The following is a 14,379-nucleotide window of genomic DNA, read 5'->3' as shown; positions in this document are numbered from 1 at the left end:
AAGGGAACCAGAGGCTAAGAAAGCAAAATTTGTTTTGAGGAATCATACTCTTGAAGAAAGCAACTTAGTGGGTCTGTCAAAATATAAGCCAGACTTTTAAGGTAAAAAAAATGTCTTTTTTCAGACTGGACAAGATGGCTTAATTCAGTATGTCTTGGCAATGAGTCGGAAACCAAAGAGAGAAGAAAACACTGAAGATGTTACAGAGCTTATGGTAGGTAGCTGCTAGGAATTTGAGGCAGGAGACCCAGAAAGGGAGGGACTGTTTCTGAGTCCACAGAGCAGGAAGCAAGTATAGGGAGCAGGAGCTATCTCTAATGTACAGAGACAGACAGGAGACAAGAGTCATTCCTGGTTAAACTGGGGGCACAGCCAAACTCCAAAAGTGAGAGAGGAATGAGATACCCTTAGAAACTGAGGAGGAGGGTAATTTTGGAATAGCCATTTTATGGGAATAAAAGGAATTTCTAAATACCAGGGTGAGTCGGAGTAGTTCAATGAACATTTATTAAGTCCCTCCTATGTATGTGGCATGCAACCTAGTGCTGGAGTTAAAGAGACAAATAAGACATGGTTCAGCCATTGCCTTCCTACAAGAAATTTAGAGTCTACAAAGGACAATTATTACAGTAAAAGTCAGAACATAAATATTCACAGGATGCTATGTAACCAGAGATAAGGAAACTACACCAGTTAAGGCAGGTATAGAGAGGTGGAGGTGAGAAAAAGAGGAAAGTTGGACAGGAAAGGTCTAAAAGATGACTTCTGATCTGGGTTCTGAAGAATAGATAACTTGTACCAATGAGTAGGAGAAGGTATGGGGGTGGGGGAAGCAAAAGATGTCCTCTCTAGATGGAAGGGAATGCACAAGGGTACATTCAGACAAGGTCCCTGAGGATGCGTGTACTTCCAAGCATGGAATATGAAACAGAAAACATCAGTGGTCACACACAGAAGATTTGTAGGTATCAGGTCAGTTTGAACATTTTCCTGTAGATAATTTGCAAACGCTGAAAGGCTGTAGGCAGGGGCAAAGGGGGGAACAGAAGCCTGGCATATTCAGAAACAGGTTTACATAGTTTATTCTGACAGCCATGTAGGATAATGTTTGGATTTGGCAAGAGGCAAGAATAATGAAAAGCAGGAAAAAAAAAAGAAAAATGCTGAAGAGACAACATGGGCAAAAACTGTTGGATTAAGGTGGGAGGTCAAGAAAAGAGAGGCTATAAAAGTTACTTCCAGGTTTCTGAGTGGCTGGAGAAATAATTAACTGGAATAGTGAGTAGAAAAGGAATAGGTTACTGGTGAAAATGGTGAGTGTTAACTTTGGATATATTGAATTTAAAGTAATACAGGAAATTTACTTGGAAAGATCCTCTAAGGGGTTAAGGACATGAGTCTGAAACATGAGAACATTATCTACCAGCAACAGTTTGTAATGGATTCAGCTGAATGGCTTTTTCAGGCAAAGCCTTGGAGGAGAGGGAAGAAAGCAATTTTTGGAGATCACAACATTTTTGGCAGAGGAAGGCACTCATGACAGCAGAGTGCTGGAAAGAGCTATGGACTTCAGGGAAGGTAGGGAGTCAAGGACAGACGTGGGCTAACAAAAGGTGTGAAGAGAGAAACCAGGGTTAGGGAAGATTCCTGTCGCTAGTGGGTGAAAGAAAGGACAGAATTGACAGGAGAGGAGGATGAGCTCTGAGAGAGAAAGGTCTGACTCTGAGTTCTCAACAGTGGAGAATTCCAAGTGAAAACCTGGTGTCTGGTGTCACTGCAGGTTTTTGAATGGATAAAGAAAAGTGTAGGAAGGTGTCAAAATACGAGGTGGGAATGAAGACTAAAGCTGCCAAGACTGATTGGTAGGGGAGCAAAGGAGGAAGACAAAGTAATCTAACACAGAAATCACAGAATGAGGATTTTGAAACAGAGGGAATGGAGTGATTTGTGTGTGGAGAGCAATAGCCATCTGCTACCCTGTAGAGTAGAAAAATATCGATGCTTCCATAAAACAGGGGTACTAGAGACATGACATTATCAGAAATGTTATCCACCATTGAATCCTGTATCTTCCCCCAAGTGCTTTCTCTTCTCATATCTCCCATGCTTAGCACTCCCATTATCATTTTCCTAGTCCAACTATTTTAAGGAGTATCATTAACAATTTTCCCTTCATTCAACTTCCACTTTTAAAGAATTATAAAGTACTTCAACTATTTACTCATAATGGGCATAACCTTTCATCTACACTGCCATGAAATCTTATTTTTGTTTGGACTCTTCCTTTTATTTCATTCCTATAACCATGCCCCAAGACCAGGTTCTCATCACCTCTCCATTGCACAAATGAAATTTTATAGGCTCTCTCTATACCCAGTCTATTTCCCTTTCCAGATCGGTCCCATATTCATTCAGAAGCAATTCCCCCCCAAACATTGCTTTCATCATATCATGGCCTGCTCAAGAAGGGGACTGTGACTCCTTGTTGGTAACTTTCCTAGGTCTACACACTCCTCTTGCCTGGATTCCAAGCCCTCTGAGATCTGTCTTAGGTTCTTCATTCTGGTTTTAGCAGGTGCCCTCTGATCTGCCTAGACTGGTCTTCTCACAATTCTGCATCCATTTATATTTTTGCTCAAATATTCATGTTTTCCTCCTAGAAAGCTATCCCTTTTGTCTGCAAATTCAATTATGCCAGTCTTTCAACGTCTACTCTATGGAATTTTCTGAAATGAAGGCAACCCCTATTGATCTCTTGGTTAATTAGTATTTGTGTGGTTTAGGACTAAATTCTTCTCCAATAGTTTAGTCTGTACCACTTCTCCAATCTAGGCTTAAGTTCCTTGAATATGAGAACTCATGTCTTGGTTTTCTGAATCCTTCCAAAAACTATATATATATATATATATATATATATATATATATATATATATATATATATATTCTATTTTATTTATATATATTATATTTTATTTATTCTATTCTATTAAAATATTCTATTAATATTCTATTAAAAAGAATATTTTATATATATATATATATAATATTCTTAAAATAGAATGATATCTTATAGTTCTTGTCATCAATAAAGAATTTTCTAGTTAGGCTAGTCCAAAATATTGTTTGTTAAAAATTAAAGCTTTTAGATATATAAAACTTTAGAAACAGTCTCAATCTGGGCCTAGATACAAAAATTTTAAACATGACAAAATTTTATCCTTAAAAAAAAAAGTCCTGGGTTTGGGTAATTACTATCTGTGAAATATCATTGTTTTGGGGTCACCTGAATGTTATCTTTCATTCTAAGAGAAAATTAAGTTTCGAAGCAATAGGATAAATATCCATGAATTTGTTTTTCAAAGCAGTGTTCTTTGAACCATTTACCCGAAACACTTAACCCAGTTATTCAGCTCCTACAACCACTCTACCATGTGGCCAACCCCGAAGTAGTACAATGCTGGGGCACCTGGGTGGCTGTCAGTTGAATGTTTGCCTTTGGCTCAAGTCAGGATACCAGGGTGTGGGGATCAAGTCCTGCGTCGGGCTCTCTGGTCAGAGGGGAGCCTCCTCCTCCTTCTTCCTCTGCCACTCCCCCTGCTTGTGAACAGTCTTTCTCTCTCTCTCAAATAAATAAAAAAATCTTTTAAAAAATGGCACAATGCCGCGTTCTATGTACCTAGAGCCTCCACGAGATAAAAAATTTCATATTGTACTGCTACCTCTTTAGGGATCCTTTTCTTCTTAAAGAAAAAAAAAAGCTTTATTATGGGAATTTTAAAATCCATACAAAAGCTGAGCAAACACTGTAATCAATTTCCCAGTATAGATCATCCAGTTTCAATAATGATCGGTCTAAGGCCACTATTTTCCAAAACATGCTATCTGTGATACACACCCACATACCAATGGGTTATTTTGAAGCAAATGCCTGGTGTTGTGTTATCTATAAACATTTTAGTATGTCTCCCTCTCTCTTTTTTTTTTTTTAAAGATTAATTTATTTATTTGACAGAGATCACAGGTAGGCAGAGAGGCAGGCAGAGAGAGAGGCGGAAGCAGGCTCCCCGCTGAGCAGAGAGCCCAATTCGGGGCTCGATCCTAGGACTGGGATCATGACCTGAGCTGAAAGCAGAAGCTTTAACCCACGGGGCCACCCAGGTGCCCCTTAGTATGTCTTTTAAAGATGAGGACCCACTTTAGGAAACAGAACCACAATACCATCATCCCACCTAGAAAACTAATAACAATGCCTCCATATCACCAAACACCTGGTGAGAGTTCAAGATTCCCTGATAATCTCATAATATCTTTTTCCCACCCCCCGCAATGCATTTGTTTGAACCTGTGCCCAAAGACACTGGATATGTTAAGCCAAATCCCAGAAAGCACCATAAATCTCTAAACTAAAATTTGTCTCTTGGTAGTTAAACTAATTTAGGAAAAAATAAAATTAGTTTGTGATCAATAAGTACATATATCCATCCTGAGGTTTAGGATTTCAGGAGTAGCAGCATTTGATTTGTTTGCACGGCACTTTGATGGCAGAGCACAAATGCAACAGAAGGAATGGACAGACTGTCACAGGCACCAAAAGCCCTGCTCCTAAGCGTCACCTCTGTGACCCATGTCTGTGCATGACGTGGAAATGACGCTCCTTAGCAATGCACGTTTTCCTTCTGTTCCTAAAAGGATTTGAGGTGGCTAACTTGAAGCATTATTATTTTGCTACTAGCATTATGAGAAATACTTGCCTGTTTCCTATTCATTTTGTATTTTACTGACAGCGTGATCTCTTATTTAATACTCATAGAGTGACGTGTCAACAGAGCCTTTTGTATTTACGTGACATTTCCAAACTAAAATAAAGACTGACTCTAAAAGCACTGGGCACATGAGTTCACACTATTGAGAAACTAATGCTATAAATGTTTTCGATTTCTACATTTCTCTGGCCCAGAGAGCAAATTTTCAACAATATTTGAACACCACTGAAAACTTTTGAGAAAACTTCCTGTGTTTCCTTTTCTCCTAATGATTTTCTCTGCTATTGCAAAAGTCAAACAGGTTGTACAGAAGGAGAAAGGACACGCCCTCCTCACCCCCAAACAAGACAAAATGTCACTTACCACTCATTTCCAGAAAGTATCTTGCATTCATTAGCATTCGACCTTGAGGTTTCAGCTCTAACTGATTGAAAGAAAGGAAAAAAGGAAATATCAGTGAGAATGCGAAACAAGCTCTACATTTAATGACACAACTGGTGAGTGTGGTGGCGGCAGGACATTTCCAATGTAGAACCCAAGACTGCCTCCTCCTAACTTTTTACTCATACCGGTTACCATCAAAATAGTGTACCATCCATGCAATCAACGTTTTTTTTTTTTTCTTTTAAATTAAAACACCTTAGCAGCTCATTAATTTTACTTGGAGATCAAAATTTCCATGAGGAAGAAACAAAATTCTAAAACAGTTTCCGTTTGCTATTCTTGCCCTGTGCTGGCTCTCATCTGCACGGTTGTGAGTAGGGCAGGTTCAGATCTTCATCACAACAAAAGGATCCCGGACACTGGGACCAGGTAACTGGGGGCAACAGTAGGTCTTCTAGATGGCAAGATGGATTCTGCTCTGAGGGTGCCTACCCACATGCCTCTAGGTTAACCAGGGTATGAAGTGGGAACTGTGTTTTTCTTTGGTAAGGAAACTGTCCTTGGGAAAGTGCTAGATAATCTACCATGGGAAATTCTGATTAGATTTGTCTAAAAATGGACAAAAATACACATCCCAGTATCATTACATAGAAGGGAGCAGAGCAGAGTAGCACTGAAGGGAGGCTTCAGGTTATCATGTGATGTGACAAGGGGGAAATTGACAAATCCATATCCCCACACCCCTCCGTTCTGCAACCCTCAGTTTGTTTCCCAGAGTCCAGAGTCTCTCAAGGTTTGTCTCCCTCTTTGATTTCTTTCCATTCTCTTTCCCCTCCCTTCCTCTGTGGATATTTTTTTAGATAGAGAAATTATTTCTAAGAAAGTGGATTTCAATAGAGCAAAGGGAAATCAAGGTCCAAAGCACCCTGTTGGCCCTTAGACACTATAAATGAAAGTAAACTGGGGAACCTTCTTGGGGAAAAAAGCTACAAAATGTAAAAAGGTTGCTTAAGTAAAATAAGACTCTGAAGGCCACCAAGTACTTATGGCTTTAATAACCATAGAATACAATCAATCAATCAATCAATCAAAACTTCAAGAGGAATAAAATCAGGAGACACCTAAGCAAGAAATCAAACACAACTTTAAGAGCTATAAATAGAAAACCAACCTGCTTGTCAGGGGAGGCTAGCCAAATAATTTAAAAATTAGTTATCCGTTTGTTAATGGAGAAGGAAATCCAACCGCATGCTACTTTTCTGTTCATTTTGTTTGTTTGTTTGTTCATTTTAAAGATTTTATTTTATTTTATTTATTTATTTTTTTTTTAAAGATTTTGTTTATTTATTTGACAGAGAGAAATCACAAGTAGATGGAGAGGCAGGCAGAGAGAGAGAGGGAAGCAGGCTCCCTGCTGAGCAGAGAGCCCGATGCGGGCCTCGATCCCAGGACCCTGAGATCATGACCTGAGCCGAAGGCAGCAGCTTAACCCACTGAGCCACCCAGTCGCCCTAAAGATTTTATTTTTAGGTGATCTCTACACCCAGTGTGGGCTTGAACTCCCAACCCCGGCATCCAGAGTTCCACGCTCCACGGACTGAGCCAGCCAGGCACCCCAAAGAGCATGCTACTTTAAAAAATTAAAGTATTTGGTGACTCTTTCTTAAAAATGAGGCAGAAAGCAGAAGACAAATGGGGTGAGTGAGAAGTGGGTAACATTTGGTCTAATTAACCTCTTCTCCTAGCTGAGCTAGGTGTCGGCCCCCCTTCAGGCCCTGAGCTGACTGGCGTCTCATGCTCCCCTCCCTCGTGTGCGGACCCTTCCACATTAGGCCCGCCCCTGTGATGATATTCAGTTACTCAGCCTCTTCTACCTGCCTAAGCAGCACCCCCAAACAGAGATCTATTTCCAGGATCATTTCTCCAACCAGACACAGAAGCGCTCCACAGATACCGCTGGCCTACATTTACTAAACATATCCGAGCATGGGGACTTAAAAGAAAAAAAATCTTGGTATATGTTTATCTTCAAAGATTACTTTAGTATCACCAGCAAAGATGTGGATAAATATATACTCTCTCAGAAAGTACTTTTTTTTTTTTAGGTTAAAAATAGAAAACTGACACAGAATTCTAGTTGTTAGGTTTCTGTCATTCCCATTTTGAAACCAACAATTTCAAAATCTGAGTGGAGTTCTTAGAAGTTTGAGTTATAGGAAACAAGAAGTGAAAAGGTAAGATTCTCTCCTTTTGCATAAATGATAGAGCATTTGAAAACATTTTCTGAGTTTCAGATCATTTAAAAACAGTTTTTACTAGTGTTTGTGGTTGCTTTGTTTTTTCATTGTGTGCACCCCAGAAATCTTCATGAGAATTTTTACGCTTTCATATTTCACTCTTTCCTTTAACATTTCTAAACATTCACTACCCAAACAGTTATAACCTAAGTTTTCAAAAACTTAGGGCAGCAACATGGATTGTGTATGATGTACACACACAATGTGTTTAGTACAAAGTGAACTAAATGAACAGTTACGGCTAAAAAAAAATTGACAAGGATTGGCAAAGTGTGGAGAGGGAAGACCAAACCTCACAGAGATCTTTGCTGGTCTTTTCCCTTACCTATCACCTTATCTAAGACATCTTATCAAGAGATCACATAGATAGATACCTCAACAAATAGTCAACAGCTAGGTTCCCAAATTAAGGGGAATTTGCGATATTTCTGAGCTTATTTTACACTTATAGATCGATAACAACTCTTCATAGCCTAAGAGACCTTCCTCACCTTACACAGGAGTCTAGATATTTGAATATGTCTGTATGTTTCACAGTCCACAAGAACAGTCATCGTCATTATCAAGTTTCATCAGTGAGTAAGTGGCAGGGAATCTGTTTACCTAAGACGAGTGTGTCATAATTTCAGGATGACACAGAAACTCTGCTCTGTCTTCAGCAAGCATGATGCTTACCACTTAGTGGTGGGAACACTTTAAAAGGAGCTCACAGCCTGGATATTTACCCATATCTCTGCCTTCCCATTGTTCTTCCGGCACCGCTCCGCCAGAGAGGAGAGCTCCACGGTAGTTTCGGATATCAGGTCCATGTTCTTGCCCTTCACAATGATCTGCATTACTCTTCCCTTGTTGATGTGGGCGTCAAAAGTGCTGTCCCAGGGCGGGTACATAGTTGGCTTTTTCTGGATATACATTTGCCCATTCTCTAGGAACAGAAAGAAATGTTCTCATTACTCCTTTGGCCAACTCTGGGAAATAATTCAACTTCACAGTGGCATCTGCCCCCTCTGTCCTCTAGGATATATAATTCCATTGGGAAGTCAAAAGTAACACGTTAAACAATTAGAGACGATATAGGACAGAATGAGAAAGCCCCAAGGTCTATATGAGTGATACACTGTATCAGTATAGGAGAGATCACCTTGATACACAAGGTGATACACCGAAACTTATAAGTCAATCTGGTCATTTAAGCAGCAAATATATGATAATGTCTTGGACTGCCGACATTCTTTTCCTATTCAACAGTCAGTTGCTTTACTTCGAGCAAATAGACAATCAGGGGCCAAGCTTGCTATATTCAGGAGGTTAGAATAACCCAGGTCCCATCCTCTACATGTCATACACTTTTATGCCTTCTGGGACTTTCCTCTAATGATCTACAAAGGGTGAACACACAACTAATTAATGTCACTGTCATCTAGTTAAAAAGAGTTGATAGAAAACTACTGTGTGTTCATCTGACAGATGCTATGGCATAATTTAAAGCTTACAGTAAGTGCTCCTTGAAAAGACCTTTAAAAATTTTTCATTTGACATAAATGCAATGTGAGGTAAAAACCCTTAAAGCATAATGAGCCATTATTTCTTTCTCTCATTCTCAAGGGACGATACATTTTACATGCACCATGCACCCTATGCAAAAACTAACACGTAACTCAGAGAGGCAGTGGTCTCAGTCCGTGGGATCAGGGAAGCAGGCTGTGGACCTACAGATGAGAAAAGGGCAGGCAGGAGGGAGATCTGGAGGCGGCTGATGACAAGAACTGTGGTCAGGGTGATAAAGGGTACGAAAACCTCTCCGGAACCACCAAGAGATTGGGAAAGAGTCTGTTAGTGTGATTAAGGGAGAGGGGCATATCTTCCATCCCCACTAGATTTTCTGTAGTGTTTATTCTTTAATCATTTCAGGAACAGCAAACTGCAGCTGTATTTGAGAGTTGGTTTCTTTTGATAAGCACACTCAGTGGCAGATTTAGCAATTCGGAGATGTTGGGAAAGCCAAAAGGAAAAATCCGTTTAAGCAAGGAAACAAAGCAGTTCAGACTCCTGATGGCCCCTTCTCTCTGATACACGATGGCAAAGCAGAACACATGCCTATCATTTGCTGAATTGTCCTTTGGGATGTGTATGAGCACTTGAATAAACAGAAACTTCTAATTTTCCATAAACCTGGCTATGAAAGGGATAAACTCTGACAAGGTCCAAAGTGGAAGAGGAAGCGGAAGGTTTTGATGGCTTGCTTGAAAAGAGTTAACTGGAGACTGGACTTAAAAAAAAATACAAATGGCAATTCTAATGACCACAGTAACACTCTACTTCCACGGACGGGAAGCCCCTCTTTCTCATAACTCCTCAGCTGTAAACTTTCTCCACGCCCCTGCAAGGGGCAGAGAGATCTGTGTTGAGGCTCTTCTGACCTCATTCACAAGGTTTGTAATCACCTAAAAAGAGGATCAGAACTTGGGATCCTAACGACTTTCAGTGAGTTTTGCCATTTCCAGAGCCTCCCAGGCTCCCAGACTGACAACAATTCTGTCCTGTTGGTCCCTGTTCTATTGACTCATCATGGAAAATGCAATCTAAGACTTCCAAGATGGATACACTTTTAAATATTGGGGCATCCCCTGTGGAAAATAGGATGGAGGCTTCTCAAAACTTAAAAATAGAACTACCATATGACCCGGTACTTCCACTGCTGGGTATTTACCCAAAGAGAACAAAAACATGGGCCTCTATGTTTATTGCAACATTATCTACAATAGCCCAGATATGGAAACAACCTAAGTGTCCAACGAAACACAAATGTATAACATGTATACCTAATGGGAGAGCATATATGGCCCTTAGAAGGATGAGATCCTGCCACCTGCAACAACAGAATGTCTAGAGAGTATTAGGATAAGTAAAATAAGGCAAATTAAAAAAAAGAAAAATACCCCATGATTTCTTACTCATATGTAGGATCTAAGAAAACCAAATTAATAAATACACAAAAAGCAGAATGAACCTATAAATATGGAGAACAAACTGATGGTTTCTAGAGGAGCGCAGTGGGGAATGGGAAAAATGGGTGAAGGGGAGTGAGGGGTCCAGGCTTCCAGTTCTGGAGGGAATAAGTCACAGGGATGAAAGTTACAGCACAGGCAATATAGCCAACGGTACTGTAGCAGCGCTGGCTGGTGACAGATGGTAGGTCTACTCGTGGTGGGCATAGTGTAACGTGTACATCACACCTGAAAAGAACAGAACACTGAGTGTCAACTATAATCAAATTAAGAAATCTAAAATAAATAAATAAAATCTACTGAAGTAATACTTGAACTTTGATGTGCAGAGTGCTTCCTTTTCAGAACAAAACCAAAACAGAATCAAAAACCAAAACCTCCGAACTCCGCAGGCTAACCTTTTGGAAAAACAGAGTCTTCCTTTCTGACAAGGTCCCTTGATGCACATGGCTGATCAGACCAAGTTCAAAGGCAAGGCCAGAAGAAGAAGAAGAAATTTAAAAAAGGCTCTTGGGAGGCAAATGTCAGTGAGGCCCTGTGCTTATAGAGAACGGGATCCAGGAGACCCATTAAGTCGAAAGTGGCTTTGAAAAACTCAAGACATTTTACACTTCAAAGGTTTCTGTGACATTTGAAAGGTTTTAGATTGGGAGCAAGTGCCATTCTCACTTTTAATGAAACGGGAGAGAAATCCAGGCAGAAGGGAAATCAGGATGATTCAGACCTTCTCTTCAGCTTTGATGCGCTCGCACTGGCTAGAGGGGTGGAGTCGATCATCAAGCACAAATCTTGCAAGAGAGGAAAAAACTAGCATGGTAGGATCTGGAAACCCAAGATTCTGAGCTGGAAACACCTCACTGGAGGTTCTCAACTGCTGAACTGGGTTCCTCCTCCATTCGTAACTGCCACTCCATAAGAGGCATTTTAAGGACTACCCTATACGAAATAACACACACCTCTCTGTCCCCAAGCCTTTGCTCTCCACTCTGCCCTGCTTGGGTTTGCTGCCCGGTACTTACCATTATTCCAAATATTCCAGTTTGCCCAATGCCTCTCTTACTCCGCTAGAACAGAAGCTCTAAGGAAAGGGCGCTTTTATCACCCACTCCATAAAGACTTTCTCTGTAAGGCAAATGGAATGGCTCCTATAGTTACTACGAACCTGCACTGGCGTTAATCACGTGTCTCTACAATGTGTCTGCTAAAACAAGAGAGGTATGTAGGGAAATAGAGAAAAGTGGCGAAACGGGGAAAGAGGTAGGATGTAAACTTCCGTGGAGAGGTTTCAGGCAGAACAGGATTACTTTAATTGAAGGATCTAAACCCACAAAATGAATCTTGGGATCCGTTACACTTTCCCCCTTACCGTGAACTGCCTGTAAATATTTACATTTGATAAAACATGACAATTCTTTCAGCCATCCAGGGTTTTGTAAAGATATAAGTAAGTTTTCGGAAATCTGGATTCTAATGGCTAATTACATATTCTTTTAACATTTATCTAAGCTTAGCCCAAAGAAGAAATAAGCTATCTTTAGGCTTAATTGTCAGATTATGAAGACTTACCCTATCTGTAATCATTGGAAACAACCAGGGTTAACATGGGGGGTTCCCCTGTTCCACGTGAGTTTACCAGTAGAGTCTATCGGCCCCATTACCTCCTCGAATCATTTCTCCTTTCCTTTGTTCCTTTTGCTTATGTAGAAAAATGGCACAGGGAAATGGAACACGAGGTAGGAGACCTGGGTCTCCTTCCGAGTCTGTCACTAGCTCCTACGCCCTTGAGGAAGTACTTGGCTTGGCTGGGCATCAGTTTCCTGAACTGTAAAATTAGACTGAACCAGATGGCTCTAAGTTCCTGGAAGGTCTTGCCTCATAGTTCACAGCAGGATGTTCCTCCTCCCCCACCTAGAACACCCGCTCGAGCAGCTTACCTGATTCTACGTATTCTTTGACAAGCACAGCACAGTAAGGGTTAACAGCCTCTCCTTGACATGCCTGGCAGGACCCACAGTCGAAGTTGGACAAACCAATTCGAAGAAATGGTGACATGATTGCTCCCTGCAAAATGGCAAAAGACAAACGCCATACAAAAAGTTATTTTGGTGTCCCATCTCCATGTACCCAGTGCTTTATCACCAGCAGCCCAGGAGCTCAAATGGTTCAGCTATCCATCTGAACAAATGCTTTTACTTCCCCTTCGACAAAGGACATTCCTGGGCTCACCCCAAACCACAGACTGACTTGCTACGGAAAGAGGTTTTCCGGACATCTGCCTTATTCGACCCCATCAGTTAGAACTATAATTCCACTCTTCATGTAATGGAGTTACATCTAATAGTTGCAGAGAGAGGCAAACATTTTCTGATATTTTATTTCTTCTACTCTTCAAGTAAGTACCCAAGAAACAAACCACAATAACAAGAACATGAGTTTAGAAAGGGTGAGTCTATTTTAGTCGCAACAGTTAAATATGACACCACAGAATTCTTATACGGGCTATTTATGTACATGACGCACTTGGCTCTGGGCATTTAGCAACTGGACTCTGTTTACTTCAGACATTTCAGAAAGGTCTACCTTCTTCAGAGTCCTGTGTAGGTGTATATATGTATGTACATACGCACACACATCTACCTATATATAGAATGAGTCTTTGAACTTTATAAACCACTTAAAAAACCCCAAGTCATTGCCCACCATAAAGTCATGCTTTATCATCTAAAGATAAACAAAGTATACCAATAATCACGTGTACCTGGAGATACAGGTGAACACCATCATAACGCTGGCTAACAAGTTCTAGGGTTCTAGTCTGATGTTTCATCTGCTGTTCCCTCCTTGTCCTTATTTGGCCACTTACCTCAACCAACCACCACTCTCCCCCACCCCCAAGTCTCCACTTTCTTTTTTTTTTTTTAACCTACTTTTCCATGAGATCCTATTAATCTGAAAACATTCTGGTGCTCAGTGAAAAAGTAACTTCTTGGCTTCTCCTCTCTTCTTGAACTGTTGTCTCCTCCCTAATTTTCTCTCAGTCTCAAGTAAGCAGAAGGTAAGAAGAACAAAGCAGGAGCTGTCCTCTTGACCTTCGTATGAAGAAAGGCAGCTCCTCAGAATAGTAAGAGCCCGCATGGGAGCACCAACGGCCTAACTGGAAATCTGGGGCCCATCATCCCAGATCTGGCAGAGCCATTAAAGACTGCTCGTTCTCTGAAATGATGGTGGTCTTTGGGCATTTTTTGAACCTACGGAGACAGTTTAGGGGCTCCTGATAACTGCTCTTAACTTTGTGAATTCTAAGGAAGTCTCAATTTCCCACAGCTTGGCAGGTTTAATTAAAGGAGGCGCTGGTAGAGTCACTGTATTAATCAGGTGATCTTAGTCTCTGAAACACATTCTGTATAAGTCAAACGTTGAACAGCTGCTAGATGACTTCTAGATGTGTCTTTAGGGGCCTCCCTCATGCTCTGAGTTTAGGATTCTTGGACAGGAGCTGAGCTAACGATTAAGAGCTCTCTGGAGAAACCTGCCTTGACAACCCTCTTTCCTGGGTCATATAGGTCTTCTGGATAAATCTGTAATTCTGCATTGATCAGGAAAGTTTGCCAAGAACTATCCTCATCTACGAGAGTGGTTACCATGTGTGGATACTCTAAAGATTTCCTCAACATGAGTAAAGGTGAGTAATTAATTTGGATTTGAATCTGGAGGGATCAGGGACTCATGAAGCCTGAGTCACAACCATGGTGACCTTTAGTGACAGCTGTGTCACTCTGCTATTTCCAGGCTGGCTTCAGAATTAGCAGCAGCAGCAGCAGCAGCAGAGCTCAACATGCACCTGGGAAAGTCTGTCTGGGGAGCAGAGCGAAACCTCTGGGGTGACCAGGGTTTCTGGTACAGTGTGACAGAGTCGCAGAGGAAGCC

The 14,379-nt window shown here is 40.9% G+C and overlaps 1 protein-coding gene across 11 annotated transcripts in view; it reads right to left on the bottom strand.

Moving 5' to 3' along the window:
- PRKCQ (protein kinase C theta) overlaps positions 1–14,379 on the bottom strand; it is a 182,078-nt gene that overhangs the window by 117,270 nt on the left and 50,429 nt on the right. For 8 of the 11 annotated variants that reach the window (XM_032349801.1, XM_032349802.1, XM_032349799.1 and 5 more), the window contains 3 exons: positions 12,387–12,513; positions 8,170–8,369; positions 5,127–5,187 (listed from right to left, as the gene is read on the bottom strand). In XM_032349801.1, the coding sequence (XP_032205692.1) occupies positions 5,127–5,187; positions 8,170–8,369; positions 12,387–12,504 (379 nt within the window). In that variant the 5' untranslated portion in view covers positions 12,505–12,513. Of the gene's footprint in view, positions 1–5,126; positions 5,188–8,169; positions 8,370–12,386; positions 12,514–13,315; positions 13,337–14,379 lie in introns of those variants that run through there. The other 3 variants (XM_032349803.1, XM_032349806.1, XM_032349808.1) reach the window with 3 other exon arrangements.

This window comes from Mustela erminea, chromosome 6 (genome assembly GCF_009829155.1).
Source record: "Mustela erminea isolate mMusErm1 chromosome 6, mMusErm1.Pri, whole genome shotgun sequence".
Classification (NCBI taxonomy): domain Eukaryota; kingdom Metazoa; phylum Chordata; class Mammalia; order Carnivora; family Mustelidae; genus Mustela; species Mustela erminea.
The sequence above is the reverse complement of the archived record's forward strand: the minus strand, read 5'-3'. Positions and strand labels throughout refer to the sequence as shown.